Below are 26,279 nucleotides of genomic sequence, written 5' to 3'. Positions count from 1 at the left end.
CTAAAATACTTTTAACAAATATATCAAATTCCTTTCTTAACATAAATTGTTGGTTTTATTTTAAAATGAATTGTTATACAGAAACATAACATAAGAGAAATGTGTTAAAAGGGAGATGTGGGATGACAATTGAGGGGATGTGGGGATAAACATTAATAAATGCTTCTAGAGAAGAAACGTGGGCGTATCTTGGGAGGATAAGTGCCCTTAGATTTGAAGATGCTGCACTAGCCAATATTGATTAGACAAACACAATACTATGACGCTGATTTTAAAGGAATAAATACTAGCCACCCTTTTTGAATGGAATTGGGTGGGTCTAAACTATCCTCAAACTCTTTGCTCTTTTCTCATTTCTCTGTTTGTTTGTTTGTTTTTTTTTTATCTTCAACTGGCATATTCCTTTTCATTTGCCGTTTTCTTATTGACAAATCATTCCATAGGTCGGCAAGATGCCTTATTGGGTGTTAATTTGTGTTTGTGTATAAAATACATTAATTCTAACTTTATTTATTTAGTTAAATATGTCAAAATTTTTAATTCTAATTCATTAATTTTGTATGAAATTATTATATTCATGAGCAGTTTTAAAAATTATCAACCCTAATTTTTATATGAAGTGTTAATACTATTAAAAATACAAATACAAATAATATATTTTATAAATAAATATTAATTTAAAATACTAAATTGATAGAATTTCCTCCCCTAACTAATTTATGAGATTGACCACATTAGATATGATAAGAAAAAGGTGGGTGGAGTTGAAAGCAAAAGGGCCGTGCCGTACCCGCTATGCTGCTGCTATTGATTGAGCATGGGGTTTACTGGTTGAAAAATAAGTTTTCCAAATAAAATCTCCCAACTTGCTTTCTGCGATTTATCTGGTCATATCAACTTTCCAATCAATGATTAAGTTATTCTAGAGTAATCCATGGAGCAAGTCAATTATTTAATCCCCAATCCAATAATATTCAACTTAAATTGTGTATCTTTCTTTAATCTCAATATCTCGATAGATAGGCCGATATGATAGGGTCTACATCAATCTAGTAATATAAAATTATTATAAAAAATGAATATGTAGCGATACATACATGCAGTAAATTCCTCCAATGTGTCATGCTAAACAGCCCATGCCCATTTGACTTGGTCATTAATATGTGCATGTACAGATTAAGCAAATGTAGCTTTAAAAACATACATGCAATAAATTCCTCCAATGTGTCATGCTAAACACCCCATGCCCATTTGACTTGGTCATTAATATGTGCATGTACAGATTAGGCAAATGTAGCTTTATATGTGGTGCCCACAAAACAAATAAGGGATATTGACTTGACAGAGAGAGAGGTTCAAGCATTTTGATTGAAGATAAATATGAGTTGTTATAAAGTATAATCCTATTAAGTTATTGACACCATGGGTGTCAATTGTCGTGTTATAATTATTCGAGTAGATATTTTCATTTTGCATCAAGAATTTTTTTTTTTTTTTTTTCTAGTCTCATTGAAAAATGATTACGAGCATAACAGTCTTACATCACAGAGTAAAAAGCTCTGAAAAATCATAGTCAAAGCTACGGGGTTACAAATTATAGATGTTTATATAAAAATTAAACGCATTCAAGACCTATCTATGACATCAATATTCGCAAACCTATGACTACTTTTCAGCTATAACACCAGATCTGTTTTAAACAGACTCAACTCAATGCATAGGTAGCTCATCTTCCTCGCTCTGAAAACAAATTACATCGACAACCCAAAGATCTGGATAATCCTTATTCAAACGAAAATACAGACAACAAAAAAAGAGCAAACCCAGTCCTAACAAAAAAAATAGCCATAAAAGCACATATTTGCTTCTGATAAGACTAGATCCACTCCTCATCGACCAAAAACAGTTGGAAAACTACACAATTTTCCTCGTAGATCACTTACGAGAGCAGATCTAAAGAGAAAACTATTATTCAAAACAAACAAAACAAGCAACAAAGCCAACAAATCAACAGCGATTGGAGTGGAGGAGATGATGAGCACTAGCCAGCGTTGACACGTGGTGGAGTGAATGGAAGAGAAGGGAGGCGCATCACCTTGGAGGGCGGGCGGTAGCAGCTGAAGTTGCTGATATTTGGTTGAAAAACACTTATAAAAACAAAAAACATCCCCAAAAAAAAACAAAAAAAAAGGCGCAGAAGGGGAGGGGGGAGAGGGGGAAGGGCTCCCTCCTCCTTTATTTGAGGGCTAGGTTTTTTCCACCCTAAAGCGATATTAGTCCTACTTGTTGAATCGAGAAAATTAACATACCTCCATTGTTGCAGAATAATTGATATTTTGTTACTCCAGTAATCTCTATCCTAATTGTCTTAACACGTGATAATAATAATAATAGAATTTAATGGGATAATTATATTTATTTAGGTTAAAAAATCACGTAATTTAACAGAGAGGATAAATTTTCCACCAATCAAATACTCGATTGTAAAGTAAGACGTCAGATCATGCGCATTTATCTGACAAAACATAAACATACAAGGGACACCTAACATGTTTTGAAATGATGATAATTTAAGACTTTATGCTAAAACAATATATTATTTCATGGATTCGGATACCTTTGCACTAATCGAAATAATTTTCTTTTCAGATGCTCCCTGGATTGGGTGCGTTGTACTTGTCATTCTTTGTCAAAGAGAAAACATCAACTGGTTCTTCTCTCAGTGCATGTTGAATGCCTTAATCCTTTCTCTCAGTACTTCAATTATTAGTTTTTTTTTTTTTTTTTTTTTTTTTTTTAAAAAAAAACCACTAAACAGAATCTAGAATCAAGCGATCTGCATCAAAAAGTGGGCATATTTGGACCTCATTGGCCGACACAAAGATGTATTATATATACTCTCAATGGCTGTTTTGCGTGTTACCATAACATATACCAAAGTGGCTTCCGTTCTATAGTTGACATAGCTAATTAATATACTTATTTAATTAAATAATTAAATTTATTTAAGCTTTTAAAATAAGTTGTGATTTTATCTCAAAAGTTTAAGCTTGATAGGAAGAAATAACATACCACTTGCCCCAAAAGGCAAAAGCTAATAGAAAAAAGTAAATTTATTGAAAATGATATTTAACTTTATCTAATAATTTTTCATACTTGTCTTTTGAAAATTAGCAATTGAATTCATAAGAGCTATGCCTTCACTTATATGGATCTTACAAATTCAATGGTTGATTTTTAACCAAAGAGAATGATAGAAGAACGAAAAAAAGAAAAAAGAAAAAAAAAAATATATTTTTGAGATAATTGGTAATTCAACAAATTTTAAATTCATAAATTAGAACTATATCTATTTCCTTTTTATTTTTTAATTTTTTTTTATGCTGATGTTGAAAGATATTGTTTGTAATAATGCTAGTACTACTATGCTTCAATTAAAATAATAATAATAATGAGATGAGACCACCAAAAAAGGAGGCTAGTAAAAGGAGGCAAGTTGTGCCCACTATTTTAGAAATGATAAGGATGGGGATGAGTGCAAGCATGACCATGCATTTATTCGACCGCTGGCCCAACTAATTTGAGAGAGATGAAAGGTTTGAAGGAGGAAGAAGACCAGAGGGGCTGATTGAGAGGGGGTCTGTTTCCAACTCCACATTTACAAAACCACACAAAAACCAAAGTACGTGTACGACAGCGTTCCTTAAAAGAGGATCACTTCATAACGTTGTGACTCACTTTAGATATAGATATTAGATACAGCCTGGCCTGATAGTTACGTGTAATTCCCCACCAAAAAAATAAAACAAAATTAAAATGAAAAATGAAGCAATCACACATTATTACGACATAATGAACCCACATCGTCTTTTTCTTCTTATGCTTCTCAATCCTGTTTTCTTACGGTCTGTCTCTTCCTTTTTCTTCTTCCTCCTATTATTATTCTATAAATCATATGTTCAAAAGGTAATTTTTTATTTGCAAATCATATAGATCCGGCGAAGGTGAAAGCTTTTTTCAACAATTTTTAAAAAATAAAATGGACCGACAATATTACAAAATTTCACAATTCTCACACATGAAGTGACCAACAATTCCAGCCCTTTATATCCAACCCAAAATTTGAGTAATACCAAACGTCTCTCCATCTCCAAAGTCACATCTCCTTACACAAAAGTCGGCCAAATTCACGTACCCAAATGTGATTTAAATCATACATCTTAGAATTGGCCTTTTTCTTCTTCTTCTTTTTTATTTTTTATTGAAAAAGTGTGATATTTGTACAAAAATACCGTCGTTAGAGCACTAGCAGCAACTTTCTTTTGATTTTTTTTTTAAATTTAGGGTACAAAATTACTTTTTGCTTTCCTATGAAAATATATTTCACAATAACTTCCCTTACCTTTCCCAATACAATTAAAATATTATTTCTTTACAAAATACAAATTTTCTACCTACCCTTACTTTTTTGACTAAATCTCAACACAATTCTCAATTAAAGACAAAAAAAATGAAAGAAAATATAAAAAAGATAAATGTTTATATTAAAATAATGTAGAGGGTTCTCTACACATTGAAAAATATTGTATCAACCCCTTGAGAGAGAGTTAAATGTAAGACATCTAATGTGACTAGGTTTTTGTAATTTTTTTAAAATGTTCTCTAAACTTAAAAAAAAATAAAAATAATAATAATAATAACAATAACGTATAGAGCATCTGCTACTAATGTTTTTACGCTAGGCAGGAGAAAGAAAAATATTGGGGAGCTACACAAGCAAGAATTGTAGGGCCTACTATACTATCAAGAGGGTTCAAAAGCCCAAATAGCCCAAACAAAAAACAAGCTTATCCTTTACAGTTTGTTCCATTTGAAATAGGCCTAGAATTTCCACCCATTATCCTTGAGGATCCGTAACGGTAACAATTAACATGAAGCCCATAAGGCTCACTGTAACCTAATTTGTTCTCGGGCCCAATTACCACCAACATATGTTTCTCCTCTGGTTCCGCAACATTTATCCACCGACCCAACACAACCCACATAATAAAATGAGAATTTAAGCATGAAATTTAAGATAATTCTCATGAGAGATAAGTCAATTATCCAATAATATAACCAAAACAAATAGTCAAGGAAACAAGCAAAACTTCTCTATGCAGGGCCATTCACAGAAAGCCCCAGTTACTGTCTGGAAAAAACTCTATTATTACCATTACCATCATATATCTAAAGTTTTGAGCTTACTCTTCCTCTTCTTCATCTCCATCACCACCAGAAGACTTCTTGGCAGCTGCCTTTTGGTTCTTGCGCTTCACTCTCCCAGGACGTCCACCACCAAATGGACTCGTGAGCGAAAAATCAATGTGCTTCTGTGAGTCTACCCTCACCATGAATGAGGCAATGTTGACTACCTGTCTGCCAACCCTGAAGCGGCCAAAATGAATTATTATTACCTTTACCCGTTAATAATTATCTTGGGAAACTGGACAGTAAATCAAACACGGATAAAGATTTCATAGATATTCCAACTAAATAAACTGTCATTTCTTTTCTTGCCAAGTAAAAAGCATGACACAAAAACACAATAAACTTTTATTTCATCACAAGCATGGACAAATAGGGGGTAGTCAATGCAATATATTTAAAAAATGGATTTAAGTTGGTTGCCTGGTTGGGGGGTCACCGTGCTCCTCAGGAGTAACTACTAATAATCAAATTGACCAATTAGAAAAACCAGCCTATATATTGAAGGCATTGGGTTGTAGTCAATTGCGGGGCAAGTGAATGTTAAAGGATACGCCCAGCTTAACCAGAGTCCCACTGGAGAAACCAACTGGCCAAATCATAAAATCTTACTCCAAGTCAACTACTAAAACCGACCATTAGTAACAATTTTGAGACAAAACAAAATAATTAGAAAACAGGGAAAAAATTCTGTGCGCTATCTCAAAGCTCAAAAAGCAAAACTCAGATTTGCTGTTTCCGTACGAACCAACCCAGGAAACCAAAAAATCTCATCTCAAAATAGTCAAACTGCTTCAATAAAGGGCAGCTAATTAAAGGGTGAGACACAAAAAAGAATAAGGCTTATTTAGTAGAATGCAGCAACCACCAAGCCCTTCAATCACCCAATTGACACCAACCTGCACCATGAGAGTACAATCTTCACCAGACTCGATGCTTTTATACTCGAGCTCTCAATAATTTGTCTATCCCAAGAACATAGTCAAGACTCTAGATCCTCACAACATCAAATTTGCCATGAATCATCTCAAATGTAAGATTCACTTGGTTGTCTGAAATTCAGAAACCACATTCCACAATTTTTAGGAATAAAATAAAAATCAATACACTAATTCCTTAAAGCAAAATATACGAGTTCATGTACTACCTTCTTATGTATCAATTGCAACAGCCACCATCCCAAATGGTTTTTATTTGGTCACAAACTCTTAAAACTCCTAAATTTACTCATTCATTTAGTTCTGAGTACAAAGGGTGAACCAGATGATTAGTCAAATGAAAAAAAAAATCATGTAAGAAGAAGTGCACTGTATACACGACTTTCATCTGATTGCTTGCAACATAGACCAAATTTTATATAATTAATCCACTTGAACAAAACCCTACTCTAGAATTGAATTAGCAGTGAGAAGGGCAGTCAAAATTTGCCTTACTACTTGAAGCATTTTAGTTAATGAGAAAGTAACCGATGCCCAATCCAAGTGCCAACCCTTACCAATATTGAAACAAACCACTCACAAAAGATAAAGGGCCTTAAATACTTAACGTTCCTACAAAGCAATACAATGAAAGTAGTATTAAGACCTAATCCGAGTGCACAATCACAAAAAAAATAAAAAATAAAAATCCACCAAGGCTAATTGGGTCCTAACTCCACCAGGCACCAGAGCCACTTTTTAACATTTTAGAGGGGGAAAGGCCAACGTCATCCCTCAAGTTTCCTAGTTTCCTACTTTTTTTTTTTATCACGCTCTGAACCCATAAGCTCAAGTCACCTCTCCCATGATAAACACGCTTACAAATCAATCACTTCAATCATAGCAACTTACTCTTTGACAATCACTAATTTTTTTTTACACAAATCAGTGTTGGTTCATATTTGATTAAAATGACTTAAGATTCATAACAAAATGAGGTTCCAGACTAATAGCAAATCACATCCACTAATAAGAGATAAAATGTGATAAACAAAATTGATGCATATGCAAAACACAAAAACTAGAAGAGACAATCAGAAAACGTAATGTATAAGCATATCAGGGAAGACCTCATCATTTATACATACCTAATATGCCTCTGCCTGATGAGCACTCTGGCATGGTGAATGGACTTGGCCATACCAGACTTGAACACCAGGGTTTGAAGACGACGCTCAAGAAAGTTCTCGACAGTAAGGGCCAACACGTAATCGAGCTTGTTCTGGCTCTCGTCCAGCAACCCGTACCTGTTCATCCTCCTCAGCAGTGCTTCACCCTCGAAAATCCGACGTGGGTTCTTCTCATCCAGTGTCAAAAGCATCCTCGCATTGTTACGAATGCGACTGAGTGCATACTGCACCCTCCAGAGCTCCCTCTTGCACCGCAGCCCATACTCACCAACGAGCTTCAGCTCCGCGTCCAGACGCTCCTTCTCGTAGGGACGTCTGGGCTTCTTAAAGGTTTTCCCATCTGGGGTATATAACATTAATTATCAAAACGAATTTCAAGTTGGGTCGTTCATCAGAAGCTCGAATTTTCGTTTTAGACCGAAATATACTCGATCGAAGTCAGTACCACGACAGTCTGACCTCACTAATGACAACCAGGGTCTGATTTTTGTTCATATTTTAAGTAATTTTCGAGGATGCTTGTTTACTGGAAAGAACTAAGATGAAATAGATCACACACACGATGGTAAAACATGCGTTTTACTTATCATGAATCGAGAAAACATAGCACAGAGAAATGAAAAGAACAGGTCGGGACCAAGAGGACTTACAGTTCCGGTAAAAGGAGACGTGCACCATGCTGCGCAGCCGGTGCTCTTACCCTCAGTCCGCGATCTGAAGCGAGAATGTGTGGGGGTTGAAGATCGAAGAAGCAGTGTGCGTTTATAAGAAGCTTTATATATTTCCTTTCCAAGGACTAAACCCTAACCCTACTTGGCAGCACACACTTGTGGGCCTGTATTGTGTTTTGGGCCCAAACTGCTGTCCAATTGTACTGGAGTGGAACAAATAAAGCCCATGATCCCTGGGGAGGACTCAGTTGGTATAATTTTCCAAATAAACAAATTTTCTCGATGAGATTTGATTGAGTTGCAAATAGTCTCATGGGATACAAAAAGTGATTGAAAAAATTATCATAGTAAATATAATCGAAAAACATGTTCCTTTACTTAAATTTTATCTAAAATTTTAATGAAAATTGTCAAAAGTGTTGCAGCAATAATATCGTGACACGTGTCAAACGGTGGTTTGATCACTCCCAAATTGATGAGGAGGTGACCGAACCACACCTAAACTTTTGTTGGTGATTGGGCCAAAGAGGCGGGGGGTGGTTTGGCTAACTTCAATTTCAGCCTAATAGGTGGTCCAAAAGTTTTATGATGGTTTGACCACATTCTCTACTTAATTTGGGAGTAGCCTAACCACACCTTTATTTTTATTTTTTTTCCTTTTGTTTTTATATATGTATTATATATTGTTGTTGTTTTATTTTTAATTATAAGGAACACATATTATATTACAATACTATTGGTGTTGACATGACATTCTAATGGTTTATGTTAAAATTTAAAGTAGAAGTCAGGTGCAAGAACCTATTTGTAAATTTTACTTACTACAAAAAGATTTCAAAATTATGAGGTGGACAAAGTTTTTTCTTAAATTAGGTCGATGAAAAATGTTCTATTCAATTTATTAAATTAACATTAGTCTTTAGAGCATATGGTTTCACATACAATTTTTTTTTTACAATTCATGTAAAAATCAAATGATTTATTCATAATAAATGGTCTAAGAATAACAATTAATTTAATAAATTGGATTAAAATAATTTATTCCAAATTTAAAATAAAATTTATCCAAATTTTAATATATATATATATTTTTAAAAAAACGTAGACTATAACACAATTGGGTTTTTAGTGAGACTAGGGTTTAAGCCCATTAGGCCAGTCTGCTGCTTCTTCTTCTCAGACAATCAATTTCTTCAATCAAAACTCTACATACCAATTAACCAACCAGTGATCCTCCATTTGAAGCTCAAGCCCTGCAAAAAAAAAATGCATAACCTTAAACGCATAGCAGCGTCCACCTCAATTACAAACCAATTTCAGAGACTCTCTTCCACAATCCTAAAGCACCATTCCAGAGATTTCTCCACCAAACCGTCTTCTTCGTCCGCCGGCCGTAACTCGAAAAATTCCGACGACCAATGGAACGACTCGTGGGAGATGGCTTGGCTGCCGGAGGACCTCTCGCCGAAGCACCGGGCTCCCTGGGAGACCGACGTGAATTTCCCGTCCTCGGACTCTGGGGTCGTTCTTTCGTCCGAGGTGGACGCGGAGACCAAGGCGTTCGTGGAGGACATGAATGAGAATTGGAATCAGAGGAGAGGGTCCAAGGCCAAACAGCAAGATAAGCAACAGAGTGAGAGTAATAGTCGTAGTAGTAGCAGTAACGGTTCGCTTTATAGCTTGGAGAACATGAAGAAGGATTATAGGTTGAAGAAGCAGAGGATTCACGCCGGGTTGTGGATGAAGGAGATCGAGAAGCAGGAGGAGGCCAAGTTGGGGGATTCCATCGCCGGCGGTGGCGACGATATCGAGATGTTGCTCGATAGCTGCTCCGAGTATGTCTTTTTATGAGTTTATGTATGATTGGTTAAATATCTGGATTTTTTACTGGTTCTGTTATTTGGTATGAAATTCTGTTTTACTTGGCGTGGTGTTTAGAAGATATCATCGCAATTTCTCAACCTCTCATCAAGAATTGGCTATGTTTTCTTATGTTCAAGTCCTTTTTTGATTCTTTTCAATGCATTAACATTAGAATTAAACATTTCTTGCTAGTTCATGGTGGGGAGTCCATCTCAGTTGTGGCGCTTATAGGAAGTAATTAATTGAAAGGCAACCCTGAAAGTTCTTTGCTGCTGTTACTGCATTGACTATCTTACTGAAACATATGCATCTAAGTTATTGGATTTAATTTTTACACCATTACACTTCTAGCGTCTTTTCGGTTTTATTGTTTGTATATAGATGATTGTGGTGGAACTTTTGGAGGCTTTTTATTAATTAAACTTGTTGGGATTAATACTTAGAATAACTGCAGGATTTTCGACACTTCCAACGATGATTTGAACAACTCAAAGATCCCTAGCTCTTCTGAGTTCAAAAACAAGCCTGACGGTTGGGAAACAACAGCCAAGGCTCAAGATGGAAACATATGGGAGATGTCACAGAGGGAAGAAGATATTCTCCTTCAAGAATTTGATCGTCGAATTGCATACAGCAAATTTCAGGTGTGCAAATATCATCGCAGGCACATACATTTTTATTTTTCCTAGTTCATAATTACATTATTTTTCTAGGTGTGAAGCAGTATATGAATGAAACCTGAAGAAGGGAGAAAGTCCCAGATTTTTATTTTGCTTGTCAATTTGTGTTGCTCTATAATTATTTCTTATTATAGTCATATTGATATCATACTTATCTTATTATTTAGCCTTGAAATGATCTCTTTCCAGTTAATGTATTAACTAGGAAGAGCTATTGTAGCAGTAATTAGATCACAAATATTTGGACTCGGGTAGCAAACCTTGCAACCCCCTCACCGCATTTTCTAGGCTGTGTAGTCAGCTCTGTTGCTTGTGAAGACTATTTAAAGATCTATCTGACAGTTTGCTACATATGAGTGCCCTGCCGGTTTTTGGACTACACAACAATATTTTAAAGTTCATTTTTTTAACAACTTCTTAAGGTTTTCCTGTCCCAATGTCACTTGATATCCATATTATCTCAAATTTATCACCAAGTTCTTCCCCATTTTTCTTTTTTTGCTGTCCTTATTGTTGGTGTTATGAAATTTGTGTGCAGATAGCTAGTTTTATCAAGACTCACATATTTAGCCGAAGAAGACCAATTGATGGGTGGAAATACATGATAGAGGAGCTGGGACCAAATGCCAAGAAAGGAAAGGGTAGTGTTTCTAGGTTACCCACTCTATCTGATGCATCAACCCAACCCTTTAAGGAGGAGAAGACTCCACTTGACAGCAGGCTGACCCCTCTAAAGCGTAGGTAGCTTGGACCCCCTTTGAATATTCTCTTTTGCATTTTAGCGATCGTCCAGATTGAAACTATTTATCCCTTCTATATCAATTCTAGGGATTTTTTGCTCTCTCCGTGTGTATGATAGTGCTATCTTGTAGAGTTGATATTCTTAATGCTGGAAGCTAGCTAAAAGAGTGTGTATGTATTCCCTCTGGATCTGCAGTTCCTACTGCTGAATAGTACTTTTTCATCATTTTATTTATTCATATAGCTTCAGTATACGGTGCTCTTTCAATTTGGATTACATGCCTCTAATGTTGTTGTCATGCCTGCATTTATGGTGTCGATTCTTCTCAAAATTTTCTTGTTAAAATTGACTCCACGAAAACAATTTAGTTTGATCATATGAGAATCGGGGTACATGTGTTGTAACATTTCAAGTTCCCCCATGCGTTCTCAGGGGTGCGAACAACGGCTGAGCTGGAGACCGCATGTTAGCCCTCTCCATATCTTGCTTATAGTTTCCATTTTTTTTCTTTTTTTTTTTTCCAAAATACTTTTTAAAACACAAAACCAAAAACACTTTTCTATTTTGATAACGGTGCATACTTTATCTGCTTTTGCCCCATTGGCGTTTCCCCGTCCCATTAGATATATATGTGTATCCTCAGGGAAGTCGTTGTCAAATTTCTCCTGCTAAAAACTTTGCTGCTCGATTGCATTCCTTGGTGCACAGTGCACACTGCCCTTTTTTTTTTTAAGAAGGAAACGTGTTACCTTTTGATTGGGTTAGGCATGACAGAAGGTGGACGGAAGGATCTATTTGATAACAATTAACAAATTAGAAAGTAAATCAATAAAATTTAAATATTAAGGAGTAATTTGATAAAAAAAAGTCATACATCAAAGATACTTGGAGCCATTTTTCCCTCCTTTTAATCATTGTCTAATTATTATTGTTCATAAGCATCATTTGGACAAGGCAACCAGCTAAATATTCTACTTTTGTTCCACTCTCATACAACAAGCTTATGTGGCAATTGGCTATATCCATCGGCACTTAATTTTATTTTAATTTTTTTTTTAATGAAAGCTCATCATAAACTTATGTATACTGCCACATCAAGAATAAAACGAGACTCTTGGATGGGTGGCTCCCTCGGTTTATCAAAAGACAGTGATAGGGTTTTTTTTCCCCTTACATTTATCACATTTTCTATTAACAGAATGACAAGTTAATATCGTGTAGAAACTCTTTGGTGTGTGCACATTCAGGTTCGATCAGATTGTACCAATAATTCTTGTATACTTTAAAACACGGTCCAGAAAGTTAGACCACTTGAGAAAATAAAAAGTATTTACTTATAGGCTTTGAATCCAGAAATTGATGCCCCCACATGGTTACACTATTCTATCTTCCCCGCCCAAAAAAAAAAAAAACATTCTATCATGGAGCCTGCTGCAAGAAATATTCAGCACTTGAACAGTTGGAGTAGACTTGTCTCTCAACATGTTTTACAGATGAAGGATAGAAAAAAGAAGAAACCTTTTTCAAACCTGTATCTAAATGATGAGACATGCCTTCTAAATTCTATACAAAAACAGCCTCTAATGATTTTTCTCTTAACTACGTACATTGAGTCGCTCACATACTTTGGTCCCATTTTCAGCCCACCACTTCGATGCTTGTTCTTCTGAGAAATGTTTCCGGCTGTAGCAAAGCAAATTGACTTCAGTAAACAAGGTATATATTCACTAGAAAGATTCCCTCTTTCATTACTGTTAGAATGACATATCTTCAATGCTACTAGAAAGATTCTTTTAGCGAAATGGAGAACTTTAAATATTTATGGGTTCATAGGTAAAAAGGGTAAGGGTAGTATCTAATTAAAAGCACACATTCATAAATTTCTCTCCACTTTATATTTATATTACACTCAAAAGGATTGGGCCATAATCAGCAGGAACAGAGAAGTACTACATAAAAATAAAATAAAAAATGAAAAAAAGAAGAAAAAAAGCCAAAACAATTTGGATTCCAATATCTCATGGTGGGTTTCTTACAATGAAGCAGAATCGAGGATGAGAAGAAAGACGGCCAAATGGGAAAAACTTGAGCCAGGCTCCATTTGTTCATCATAAAACATTTTAGGACCAAAATGTCTCCATTTGAAAAATTGCTATTTTTTCGTTGTTTGACTCAAATCTAAGCAAATGATCCTAAAAAAATTCCATTGGCTCACACTAAAAGTCATTAATATTTTAAAAATAAAATTCATGTAATATAAACCAAAGATAATAAGTTAGTTTCTTGAAATAATTAATCTAATTATTACCATTCAACATGCCGTTAAGACTTATGGGAAGACATTCTCCACAAACAGCCAAATCCACAAAGGCATTAATAAAATTATCTAATTACCCACTAAAAAAAAAAATCCAAATTTCTAGGAATCCAAGTCCACCCTTCCGCCAAAACACTCACATGCTCCAGTCTCAACTTATGACATTCAAGTTCAAACTCCTCACTACAACACTATTGCAAAGAAGACGATCAATTTGATTGAAGTGGGACAAACCCCTGTGCTTCGCTTTAAACTGGGTGCAACCCACTTAAGATTTCCACTCTTGACAGCACTGAATAAATTGTAAATGTGTAGATCGGTCGTTGATAAACCTGATGGATGATGGAGTTGATACTAGTAGTTCGAGGAAGCCAAAAAAGAAGATGATCAAGAATATGAAGCCCAACATGAATGCAATGGTCAAGGCGTTGAGGGGCTTCAATGGCATGGTGGGCAAGAAATTTAGAAATTAAGAGCTGTGTTGGTGGGACTGGAGAGAGGGAGAGAGCCTACTTGTAGGGGAGGCATCTCATGCTGGAGGCTGATGATGGAACTAGTCCGTCAGTTCTATAAGGTTTGTAAGTGCAATGGATGACTGATTCAACAACCATTGGGAGGAAGTTCTTGAGATGCTAGTTCTTTGAACCGAGGGAGAGGAGCTTTATACACTACTAGCCAAAATAAATCTTAAAATACACCACATTGCTAACACCAAATCAGGACACCACCACCCCATCAAGTTGCAACCAAAATGCTACAAGCCATTTTCACACGCCCAAAAACAACCACAAGTAAGGCTAATCAGCTCACAACAATAGCAGATCCAAACAAACCCGAGGGAAATCAAAGGTCAAAGGGAGAGGAAAGCTTACCTTGATGAACAGTGGTAAATCCAAGCTGACAATGGCCGGGCTTGGAGAGAGAATTTTGGCTTATGTATTACGTAAAATATTTTCCACCCATTTAGCTTAGGTTTCAGTTGACTAGAAAAAAGTTCTGTTTACTAAAGATTTTTAGTTGCACCAAACACTGAAAATGGGGAAAATAATTTCTAAAAATTGTTTTATGTTGAGACAAACAAAGCCTTGGTAACGAAAATTTCAGAAGAGTAGCATGTAGCACCAATTATACAATCAGAGACAGACAACTAGGATGGTTTAAGTACATTGATCGACTGGCAATAAATGATATGATTCAAGTTGGAGCCAGTACAAGAAAAAGAGCAAGGGTAAAATATTTTGTTGGTTTGGAAAAAAAAAATGCATGTTATGGAGTCGTATAATCTCAGAGAGATATGCCTCAATTTTTGGTCAAGTAGATCATATATGTTCCTGCTAACTTTTATAAACAAAGGGTGGCAAATATAGATACCTGAAGCGAACACGTTTCAATTCAGTACCACCGCCTGGCAAGGAGGACAAAGTTACGTACACACCTGGTTCATCATGCACTACCCATTCTCCTTGTCCAATTGGTGGCTTGGTTCCATTAGGTAAATTTTGGTTCGATGCATGTCCAGCGGACTCGGTCTCTGCTGTATAGTTCTCATTGGAGAGCTGGGTTAGAATATTAGAGGCATTTCCAGCAATAGAGCCACCATTAGATCTATGTCCTTCAGGCAGCCTTTCAGCCATTTCCTTCAACTGTTGAACAATTAAACCACCCACAACATTAGACCATTAACTAGTTAAGAATGTAGTTGCATAAGGATCAAGATTCCCTGGCATTTCTATGGTATTCTACCAAATAGATTTCTTCAAATCTCAACCATTGTTTTTAACTTAAATGGTGGAGGTTTTGCGATATCACCATTTGCCACTTCATTATTTACCATATCAAATAACTTCTTGTAATAAATAATAAGGAGATAAATGATGATAAATATGCTAAATAATGAAGCTATTCCATCTATTTGTGCATTAAGTTCGAAGAAGATCTCAATCTATAATGAAGAAATTGAAAACAATGTATCCTAATCCATTGCATACAGCAACCACATGCCCTCTTCAAAAAAAAAAAAAAAAACACCATAAAGTAAAAGAACAAGAAACAGACAATTTTTTTTTTTTAATTTGGCACCAGGTATCCAGAGTTTCGCTCCAACTAATCTCGGGGTTGGCCACAACCTCGATTAATTCAAGGGGCGAATCCCCAGTCCGATGGCCTCAAAAAGCAGTTTGTAATCAGTGGGTTTCGAACCTAAGACCTTGAGGAGCATACTCAAAATTCCAGGCTGTCCAACCACTAAACCAACCCCTTGGAGTTAAAAATAATAGGGAAAAATACATTTTACCCCCTTGAACTATCCATAAAAGTGACACTTTACCCCCCTGAACTATCCACCTATTTGCACTTTTAACCCCAATGTTTAAAAAGTGACACTTTACCCCCCCCAAATTTCTAAATTGTTGCAATTCGACCATTTTGAATTTTTTTTTTCCAAAATGCCCTCATCCCAAGTTAAAAACATAAAAAAAAAAAAAAAAAAAAAAAATTAAGGGGTGGCTAAGCCACTCCCTTTGGTCATGGGGGTGGCCAAAACCACCCCCAATTAATTTTTTTTTTTTTTTTAACTTGGGATGGGGCATTTTGGAGAAAAAAAAAAAAAAAAAAAAGTTAGAATGGACGAATTGCAACAATTTAGAAGTTTGGGGGGGTAAAGTGTTACTTTTTAAACATTGGGGTTAAAAATGCAAATGAGTGGATAGTTCAGGGGGGTAAAGTGTATTTTCCGCAAAATGATAATATTGATTGGTAATCATATATTCCATGCTTCGCCAATTTATATTTCCAATCTGTCAATTAGTGATTGTGAAGGTTCTTTGCCATCAGGTTAGGCTCTTTGAACCATGGCAACTTTACTTTTGTATCCCATCATCTTGGTGCTTAGTGTGAGCATTGTTCCCAATGTATCAGCTGACAACTTGTCTGGTACACCACCGGTCATACAGTCTCAACAAGCTTAACACTGAAAGTATGACTTAAATCTTCAATACAAAAAGAAGAACTATAATTACAAAGCCCATGTAGCATTGACCCCATTGACATTAATGCTATTTCAAGAACTATCTTTTAAATACTAGATCTCAACCTCATTTGTATGTACATTTCATGACATTTGTTATGACCTATTTTCCTAAGCATGATGCCATTAAGAGAACTCACTAAATGATCTTAAATTTTTTTTCATTGATCATTTTAGGATTTCATGTCACATCTGGTTTTCAGACAAGCTTCAAATAAATGCAGTCAAGAATAGATGTCATTCATGTGACAATATATGCTTAAATAGTGGCAGACAACGTACAACATATGGCACAGGGAATGATGAAGAGTTAAGCCCGAACAGGGGATTGGATGGAAAATCCTCCCTGTCTAAGGCATGCAAATTTATGGAGGTTCCTCTTCACATCCATGTATCTGCTAATCTCTCATTAAAAAACCAACCAAACCAACGTAATCATCTCCTCTATCCATTCCCAAAACAGAATATGTTATACCTCAAGTCCCCAAAAAAAAAGACTAAATTAACAATATAACAATGTGTTCTACATATTGCTTCTAAACATCACAAATTATTTATTTAAACCTTCCAAGAGGAAAAATAGAAAGATGTAATTCAAACAATTTTTCTACTTGATAAGGTAATACTACTAACCCATCGTTCATTGCTGTAGTTATCACATGGTGGGCTAGAGTCGCACAAACTCAAGATTATTCCACATATAAGGCACTAGCGTAATTTAACTTATTCTCATCATATAAAAGGAACATAATCATTCATACCATGCACCGCAACTTTGTTTCATGTTGGTGACAACCCAGATTGCTTCAATTAACTTATTAAGGAACATAATACATTCATAATATGATCTCTATGCTGTGAAGGTGAATTATCCATAGGCTGCCTCACCGAGACATTTCTCTCTTACAGCTTCACTGCTCCTATATTAAATGTTTGAAAACCATATCTCCTATAATTTGAATCTTTGAATTTAGATCATTACAGAAAATTACAAGGACAGTTCTTTGAAACCCAAAAACCAAGTGTGCGTCTTTTGATGCTATTTGATGCAAAATAATCTCTACATGTCGAATATAAAACTTAAACTTATAAGTAATATTGAAAAGCAATAAACACAAAAGCTTGAACAGAGAAATATCTCACCTGAGCAGTAAGAGACTTGATAACTTCCTTCGCAGATTTGCATTTTTCAGCTTCATCTGCTGCAATGGCAGTGACCTCCTCCAACTGCTTTGATGTTCTTCCAAGTTCAGCTTCAAGATGTTGGGATTTCCTAGTAAGGTCTTCCACCTATAAAGTATTTTCATTCAATTTCTACTTAGTATGTTCTCATCACTTCAACGAATATAAAGTAAAAAAAGTGGATAAATTGATCAACTAAATAATCATTAGTTTGACACAGAAAAATTGTTGGAAAACAAGTGATTAGGAGCCCTGTATGCTAAATACAGATAGAACTCAGATATTTCTCAAATATTATTGCAACATTTATAATGTTGATGAGAACATATTGATCTGCCCTATATTCAAGGCTTAGCTTCAATCTTTCCACCAAAATATACAAATATAAAAATCTTACTATATTCATCCAATTAATGCCACCTTATATCTTTTCTTGGTTCAGCTGCAGCATACAGTTATCAAGCTCCAAACTCCAGCATATCTAGGAACTTCATTACATAATCTTAGCTTTCTCTGTTACCTATATACATTCTTATTCTCTCTCTCTCTCTCTCTCTCTCTCTCTCTCCATTTTTAGACTCAATTAAGGTCAAATAAACAGCTGTTAGTTCTCTCTTTTCTTCTAGATCATAATAGTATAGAAAGAAAACACAGAGAACGACAAAAGTGTTAATAATATTTATACCCTGAAGAGAAGATTGGTTCCACAAGGTTCCTGTCTGATTAACATAATTTAAGAGTAAATCATACAGCTTTGTTGCTCAAAAGATTTATGGTCACTCAGAGACATAAATGAGCTTATAGGCCAGTGATAAATTCTTTGGGTGCTACAGGCAATTATATTTTCAAACATTCTCAAAGAATATGAAGTACATGACAAGAAGACCTTAATTCATTCTTTCCCAAAAAACAACAAAGAAAAACACATCTATCGTATTTAATGGCTGTGCTTAACATTTAAAGTTATAAACAAGGATTTTAGATCTACGCATGCATGTGACTGGAAAAATAAATCATAGTCACTAAAGCATTTTCAATTGGCTCACCTGGGCCCTTAAATTTACGATTTCTTGACTTAAACTTTCATTTTTATTCTTTGTATAATCCAGAATTTCTTCAGAAAACCGAGCTGGGCTTGACTTTTCTGAAGCAGGAGAAGTTGACTGAGAAGCCATCCTGGAACCAGGAAGGGAAACTGATGAAACTTTCTTCGAAGTTCCAGCAAGAGAAGCTGATACTTTTGAAGAATAAAAGCTCCCAAACTGAAAATTTCCACTCAGAGCAGTAAACACACGGGAATCATGCAATTCCATTTTCATGTCAGGCTTTGAATTCCTGCTTTCAACCTGATTGAGTGAACCAAAAGATGACAATCTTGAGAATGTTGTCTGTAGTTTTGGACCTTGACTTTCTTTATCCGCCACCTCATTGGATTTAGGTTGCATATTTCCATTTTTTACTTTAGGAATTCGAGGAATAGAACTAGAATCCATGACCTTCTTTAGTCTTGTAAAACAATCATCACACACCCGATATGGCTTGTTCACATTTGGAGCTAAAGAAGCTTTCAAAGATTTCCTGCTACTGCATGCTTTGCAAAAGACTAGTCCACAATTGTAACAATTGTGACGTTTTCTTCTGAAACCAAAAGGATTATGACAACCAGAGCATGCAGAGTGGTCAGCACTAGATACCCATTTATGCATACATATAGCAGCTGTAAAGTTTGAACCACACGCTACACTCTTTACTTGCTTGTCTTTTAAAAAATTGACAAGTGTAGGTGTATTTCTATGATCATAGTCTCCATGGCCTAATTGCCCATTTGAACCCTTTCCCCAAGTATAAACCTCTGTTTTGGAAGTCAGAACTGCAACATGATATGAACCACAGGCAATCTCATCTATAAAACTGTCAGCAATTTTACCCTCTATGCGACTGGGAACTTTTCCATCAGCTACAGGACTGCCCAGTTGTCCATATGCAGTACTCCCCATTGTATATACTTGTCCTGAGGTTGTCAGAGCAACTGTGAGATTGTGACCACAGGCTACTTGACAAATACTTTCATTAACTAATGCAGCTACACACTCAGGAACTAGTCTAGGCTCTTTATCACCATGTCCAAGTTGACCTTTATCTCCATCCCCCCAGGTAAACAGCTTTCCAGTTGAAGAGCAACCAGAAGATCCAGAAACAGATAATTCATTCATCAATTCAACAACAGCAGCAGTGTGCCAAACACCACAAGCAACCGTCGTAGTTCGCTGTCCTTTCAAAGTTTCCACTTCCCGAGGAATACTCGTGCCTCTATGATCTCCATGGCCTAGGGCGCCAAAAGATCCATCCCCAAATGTAAACAACTGCCCAGCTGATGTCACAACAGCAGTATGCCAAGGTCCACAAGAGATATATGATACATGTACACCCTCCATGACACCACTTACCTTTTTAGGAATCCAATGACTAACTTCACTTCCATGCCCAAGCAGACCAAAGTTGTGAGTACCATCACCCCATGTATAAAGATCTCCCGAAAGTGTAACAGCACAAGTGTGAAACTCCCCACATGCTACAAATTCAATGTTCATGCCACTAAGAGTGTCGATGAGCTTTGGGTGGGAAACATCAGCTTCTACGCCATGCCCAAGCCTGCCTCCTGACTCCTCTCCCCAACTAAATATCTCCCCTTGTTTTGTGACTAGCACAGCATGCCTGCCACCACAAGCAATATTATGAACATCTAGAACCACTTTTGATACCAATGCCTTCGGGAGAAGGGCATCCATCTTGGAACCATATGAGCTCCCAATTCTATGCATGCCACCACCCAACATTCCATCACCAATACCTTCTCCCCAAATGAAGACATCACCTAAGGCTTCAAAATCATCATGACCAGATCCATGGCTTGATGAGCTCACGGCACTAGATAAACTAACTCGAAATGTCTCTGCTAAACTTTGACCATTTGAGTTTTCTACTGATGCAGATGATAATGTAGAAGTGGCAACTGATTCATCTTGACGGGAACTCTTAGCAGCTGCAGTATATGATATTATGTCACTAAATGCCTTTCCCAGTCTAGTCTGTGGAATATTCTCTAAAGGAACCCCTTCAGTATCTCCTGGATCCTGTTGTAATTTAAAAAATATAATGACCCAATGAAAAAACAAACTGTAAATGCTTAATAGGTTATTGGAACTTTATAAAACTAAAGACCAAAAGAATAGAAAGGTCACTGCTACGGACAAATGGTGCAATAGATGGAGAACTTCTTCGTGTACGAGAATGATGTGGACTATCTGATGCTACACTGTCACTTCTTGATTCATTCCTCCACTTGGGGTAGTTGCCTCGAGCAATCAGTGCCTTAAGACCAACAAACCAAACTTCAGCTTCGTCCTTGTCTTTACATATCTGTCCATTGATTGGTCATGATGTCAAACAAAGAATATTACATCTAGTTTATCAGCTGATACCCTAGCTTGTTTTTCACAAATTAACAAGTGAACTTTGAGCAACTACGTTCATTATAAAACAACAGCATTGAGAAAAACAGTGATTTCCATGTTTCATTGCCACTGATCACCTAGACGAGCTCCTAGAAAAGACAAGAATAGACCATAGAAATAAACTCACCAAATCCAAGGACCTATCATTATATATAAGTGAAAACGATTGATATTCCTTTTCAGGCTGAGGATACCGCTGAAAAATTGCCTGAAAGATAAATCCACCATTATATTTATATAAATTTAGAGAATTATGGGTAAGCAAAATGACAGAATAAAGTGACTATTGTAAGAAAAAAAACAAAACAAAACGTCAAAATTTCAAAGAATAAATAAGAGGATTCTACCTAAACCTACAGAATTTCAAAATCAAATATAAACTTCAACTAGAATGAATTGAAACTCATGCATAGTTTATTTCTAGTCTTTATTGAAGATCTGATAAAAAGCACTTGAGCAGTAGCTTGAGGGGCTATCCCCTAATCATTTTCTAGGAAAGAAAGGACAATAATACAAACTTACAGTGCGCTGTCCAGGAATAATCCTTGAAACATGACTTAGTTTAAGCTGTTTCTCTTGTTTGCCAGAGTACCATATCAATATAGACTCATCCTGAAACAAAACCCCATTCATCTAAGTTGATACAGAGAAATGAAAGAATATTGTTTCTTCTGTTATCCATATTCATACAGGAAAAAAAAAAGGACATTAAAGGACCCAAAATTTCATGTTTGAAATCATGGAGATCTACAGCCTCGCTGAGCTCAAACTATAAAATAGAGACAGGTCACACTTTGGGCATCTAGCAGAAAAGGTTCAGGTTTGTTTAGTCATGATGAAACTCTAAACTAGTAATTTGGATGATCAGAGTAAGGTCTTAGTTCGATTTTCCATTATATAGGATTGACCACTTCACCTAGAGTGCCATTGACCTATACTGAGAGACGTGGTCACACTATTTGCTACTTGCTAGGTCTCAGCAAAACTCAGTATAGGCTAACAACCAAGAATCTAGTGTATTAATATATGAAATTTCTTTTCAACTCCACAAATAAAATAGAAAGGATAGAACAGTAAAATGAGTACCACTTCCTCACTAAATTGGTTTTCTGGTCTGGAATTGTTCAACATGGATTTCTTACACGACGCTTGGGCTATATATCAGTGGATACATTCTGCTTTGCCCCAAGGGTTAGCATTATTAGGATTTTCATAACTTAAAATATACTAAGGCCTTATTGAGGTTGCAGGATGCCTGCTTGTTGGGCAGAAAACTTTCAAATGAAGGTGATTTTTGCAATTTCTTCAATGAGTTAGTGTGTAATTCAGAAAAGATAACATGCGAATGAAACTTACATTAGAAAGCCGGAATGGGCAGAACTTTGGCTTTCCTCTGCGTCCATACTTTAGTAGATATGCCCCTTTCTTAAGTGATGCAATGGCCTGTAATATAAAACTTCAAATAAAACTAACTACAAGAGCTACAGGTATTTTTTTACAAGAGCATAATCCTATGACAATAAAAACAAAGATGTATGAAGGAAGACAATACTGCATGATTGAAAAACCTATTTAGACTGGAACATTTCTTATCATCTACTTCAATTTCCACAGCACAGCACCTTATGTATTCCATCACATGAATTGATAATAATAATAATAATTCCAATATGCGCCAATGAAGGATGCAAAAAAGTTGTCACTATCAAAATACAAAGACAGGTTACCGTTGAATGCATCAACTACGATGTTTCACGTTCTTTGCATTATAATTTGATATATCAAGACAGATTTTAGTGGGGAAAAAAAAAAGCATAGAGAGTAAGCATTTTTTAGGTAAACAACACAATTTATATCAAACTGTCTAATGCAAATGAATTACTCTTACACTTAGACTCCTTTTAAAGCATACAACAATTTGTCAAGGCAACCTATCCTCATGAATCCCCATTGCACAAAACCATAAGATGAAAGCGAATTAAAGCATTATACCTGCTCGCCGTCCCTCTCGGTGAGACCACCTCTCTGTAAATCAGCCATTCAAGTTGCAATGCCAGGTGCTGCCGAGCTACAGACCCAATGCCCATTTGAACAACTGCTCCAAATATATCGAACACCATACGCCGCTCTCCAACTTCGGCCCATGTACAAGCAAGGTACTCAAATACGTGCTAAGATTGTGAAAAAAGAAAACAAGTCCCTCATCTACCCCATAACCAAAAACTGGCCCCCCAAAACCAGAAATTCCAGCTCGTGAACTCTGCCTAAAGCCCTATAAATCCACAGTAATCACAGAACCAAACCACAATGCAGAGCCTCTATGATCAATCTGAGCTCTGAAATAGCTCAAACCACTATCCAGAATACGAAACAAACCCTAAACAAAATCACAAACACCTTCGAATTTTTGAAACTCTTCGGTTTTCGCACATTTTCGACATCAAACATCTATTTAAATCCAGACGGGCGCGAATTAAAGCAATGGCGATTGAGTTTACCTCCATTGCGAAAAATTCCGATAAATTTGCCAAATGTTAACCATTTTCGAAGAATTTGGGCTCGCCGAGTTCCAAAAAAATTGGAGAGCCAAGCGCTTTGATTCGGAGAGATTCCGCTGTCTCTGAGGTCGTCAATGTCCGTGATTTTCAACGCGAATTTGCAGAACCTTGAGGGTTGTTAACCTGCGCCTCTCCCTCGCTCTGCTGTCTGATTTCGGAGAGATTGTCTGTTTCTCGCTCCCAATTTTGTTTGTTGCCACGTCGGCAATTGAAATCTTTGGGATTGGGATGGTTGGTTTTGTCCTTAAGTGGAGTTGGGTGGCAAATAAATTCAATGGATTCACCAACGAGCAAAAAAGGGGATGAAAATAAAGGTTAAGGTAGTAATTTTGGCCTTGAAAAATCCTTTTACTTATTAATAATTTCGTCCCTGTAAATTTTTTTGTTACAACTTATTAATAACTCATTTTGGTTATATAATCATTTAGTCTTTTCATACAACAATATCACCTAAAATTATGAAAATAAGTTTTTATTTTTTATTTTTATTTTTTATGGTGATATGACAAATAGTAAATTTAAAATGTTTTTAATTCAATTTATTAAATTGATATTCATTTTTAGAAAATATATGTTTAAAACTCATATACAATTTAATAGACTGAATTAAAAATATATTTTTTTCAACACAATTTAAAATAAAAACTTTGTCAAAAAAAGACCTATACTATAAGTTTTATCATTTGATAGAAATTTAGTGATTAATGTGACCTGTTTTCAATAGTCTTATCATTCATTGATCCACCATCCAACGGCCAAGAATTTACCAATTAAGTTTATTTGAGATATAGAGAAATGTTATGCGTTCTTCTAGTATTTTCCTAATATTTTCATAACTGTGATATAATTTTTAAAATTATCGTTGAGTTTGAGATTATCATTATTGACTTTTAATTTATTTGTGATTTTAAAAGTCACATCACAGTTAAGAAGACACTAAAAAAACACTAGAAGAATACCTAACATTTTTCTATTTATTACGTGTGTTAAGGTAAATGATTAGGAATTTAGGAATCAAATGGTTAGGACCCAGGTATACCTCAATAGATTATGTCATTTCAAGTGACGTTATAGTGCATAAAGTCCACAAAGATCCCTTCTAAAACATAAACGGGACAAAATTTGATACCGAAATGCTTAGTGCTCGTTTGGAAGTGCAATTTTTTTGTACTGAATTCAACTCTTTTTCTATTTTTTTTTTTCTTTTGGATTGTGAATATTAAGGAGAAAAAAAGAAAACAAGCCATTAATTACAAGAACCAGACAGTAATTTATGTAATATTTCACGTACCAAAGATATGATTTAATCAAAAAATCAGGGGTGGTAAATTAACACACGTCTCTAAAGTGCATAATTCTTACATATATTTTTGTATTATATTAATTTTATGGGTAAAGTCCATTTAACCCTCTTAAACTACCACCCTAATAATAATCTACTATCAAAACAATGACAATGTACCCCCAATGCCAGCAGAATGACGAAATTACTCCTATAAAATTTTCAATAAGATAAAAATATCCTTAAAAATTTGAAATAAATAAATAAATTTTGGTATTTTTATTTTTATTTTAGTAAGGGTAATTTCGTTATTTTGTTAAAATTGGGAGTACATTTTCATTGTTTTGGTAGTTTTGAGGATAAATTGTCGTAATTGATAGTTTAAGGTGGTTAAGTGGACTGTACCATAATTTTATTAAAAATGCTTGTGAAAATTACATATTTTAAAAAATAAATTTCAACTTAATAAACTGAATTCAAAAAAAAAATTTCTCAATAACAATTTGGAAAAAAAAAAAAAAAAAAAATTATCCTAACCAAAATTAAATAAGAAATTTGTCATTCCTTACTAGGCCAACGACAAGGTTGGTGGGACAGATATCGGGTGTTTGCAAGACTACTTTAGTACCGTCATGCGTCCCACGTGTCTTACATCGGATCGTTGACTACCAACTTCTCTCACTGGTGGATTAAAATTTGTACTCCCTTCCTTCTAAGACACGTGATGGAATGAAAAAGGAAGAGGGATGGTATTGTAACATATTTGATTAATAAGAGAAAAAAAAAAAGAAAAAGGATGTTTTGTATAAAATAGTGAAAAAATTTATTTTGTATTGATTTTTTTTATGTGAATAGTAATAAAAAGTGATTGATGTAATGTAAAAAATAAAAATGTTGGAGTTGATTTTGAGAATATTTTTTTTGATTTTTAGATCCGGTCCGGTCCGGCCCTTTGCCAAACGGATTAGGATCCCCGGCAATGCTCCAAAAATTGCCCATTAGCTTTTTCTCAAATCCTGGCTATCCAATGTCATCTAGCAACCACAATTTAGCTACGTGTCCCAACTAAAGATAAATAATAAAATATTAT

The 26,279-nt window shown here is 35.4% G+C and overlaps 3 protein-coding genes across 3 annotated transcripts; 1 reads left to right on the top strand and 2 right to left on the bottom strand.

The window, feature by feature from the left end:
• Window positions 1-5,044: 5,044 nt before the first annotated feature.
• On the bottom strand, window positions 5,045-8,114 carry LOC132179772 (small ribosomal subunit protein uS4y-like). Its single transcript, XM_059592541.1, has 3 exons — window positions 8,005-8,114; window positions 7,313-7,694; window positions 5,045-5,427 (listed from the first exon to the last, which is right to left on the bottom strand). Exons 1-3 carry the CDS (start codon window positions 8,030-8,032, stop codon window positions 5,244-5,246), a joined length of 594 nt encoding a protein of 197 aa, XP_059448524.1. The 5' UTR covers window positions 8,033-8,114; the 3' UTR covers window positions 5,045-5,243.
• Window positions 8,115-9,184: 1,070 nt separating this feature from the next.
• Window positions 9,185-11,563, top strand: LOC132179015 (protein GAMETE CELL DEFECTIVE 1, mitochondrial). The gene is made up of 3 exons (XM_059591623.1): window positions 9,185-9,860; window positions 10,343-10,532; window positions 11,107-11,563. Exons 1-3 carry the CDS (start codon window positions 9,292-9,294, stop codon window positions 11,311-11,313), a joined length of 966 nt encoding a protein of 321 aa, XP_059447606.1. The 5' UTR covers window positions 9,185-9,291; the 3' UTR covers window positions 11,314-11,563.
• Window positions 11,564-12,753: 1,190 nt separating this feature from the next.
• LOC132179606 (PH, RCC1 and FYVE domains-containing protein 1-like) lies at window positions 12,754-24,142 on the bottom strand. The gene is made up of 9 exons (XM_059592349.1): window positions 23,342-24,142; window positions 22,706-22,792; window positions 21,872-21,961; window positions 21,477-21,557; window positions 21,087-21,254; window positions 18,881-20,968; window positions 17,796-17,942; window positions 14,999-15,270; window positions 12,754-12,993 (listed from the first exon to the last, which is right to left on the bottom strand). The coding sequence occupies exons 1-9, from the start codon at window positions 23,387-23,389 to the stop codon at window positions 12,906-12,908; spliced, it is 3,069 nt and encodes a 1,022-aa protein (XP_059448332.1). The 5' UTR covers window positions 23,390-24,142; the 3' UTR covers window positions 12,754-12,905.
• Between the last annotated feature and the right edge of the window lie 2,137 nt (window positions 24,143-26,279).

The sequence above is a fragment of the Corylus avellana genome, chromosome ca4 (genome assembly GCF_901000735.1).
Source record: "Corylus avellana chromosome ca4, CavTom2PMs-1.0".
Classification (NCBI taxonomy): domain Eukaryota; kingdom Viridiplantae; phylum Streptophyta; class Magnoliopsida; order Fagales; family Betulaceae; genus Corylus; species Corylus avellana.
Note: the sequence above shows the minus strand (reverse complement) of the source record. Positions and strands in the feature narration are given on the sequence as shown.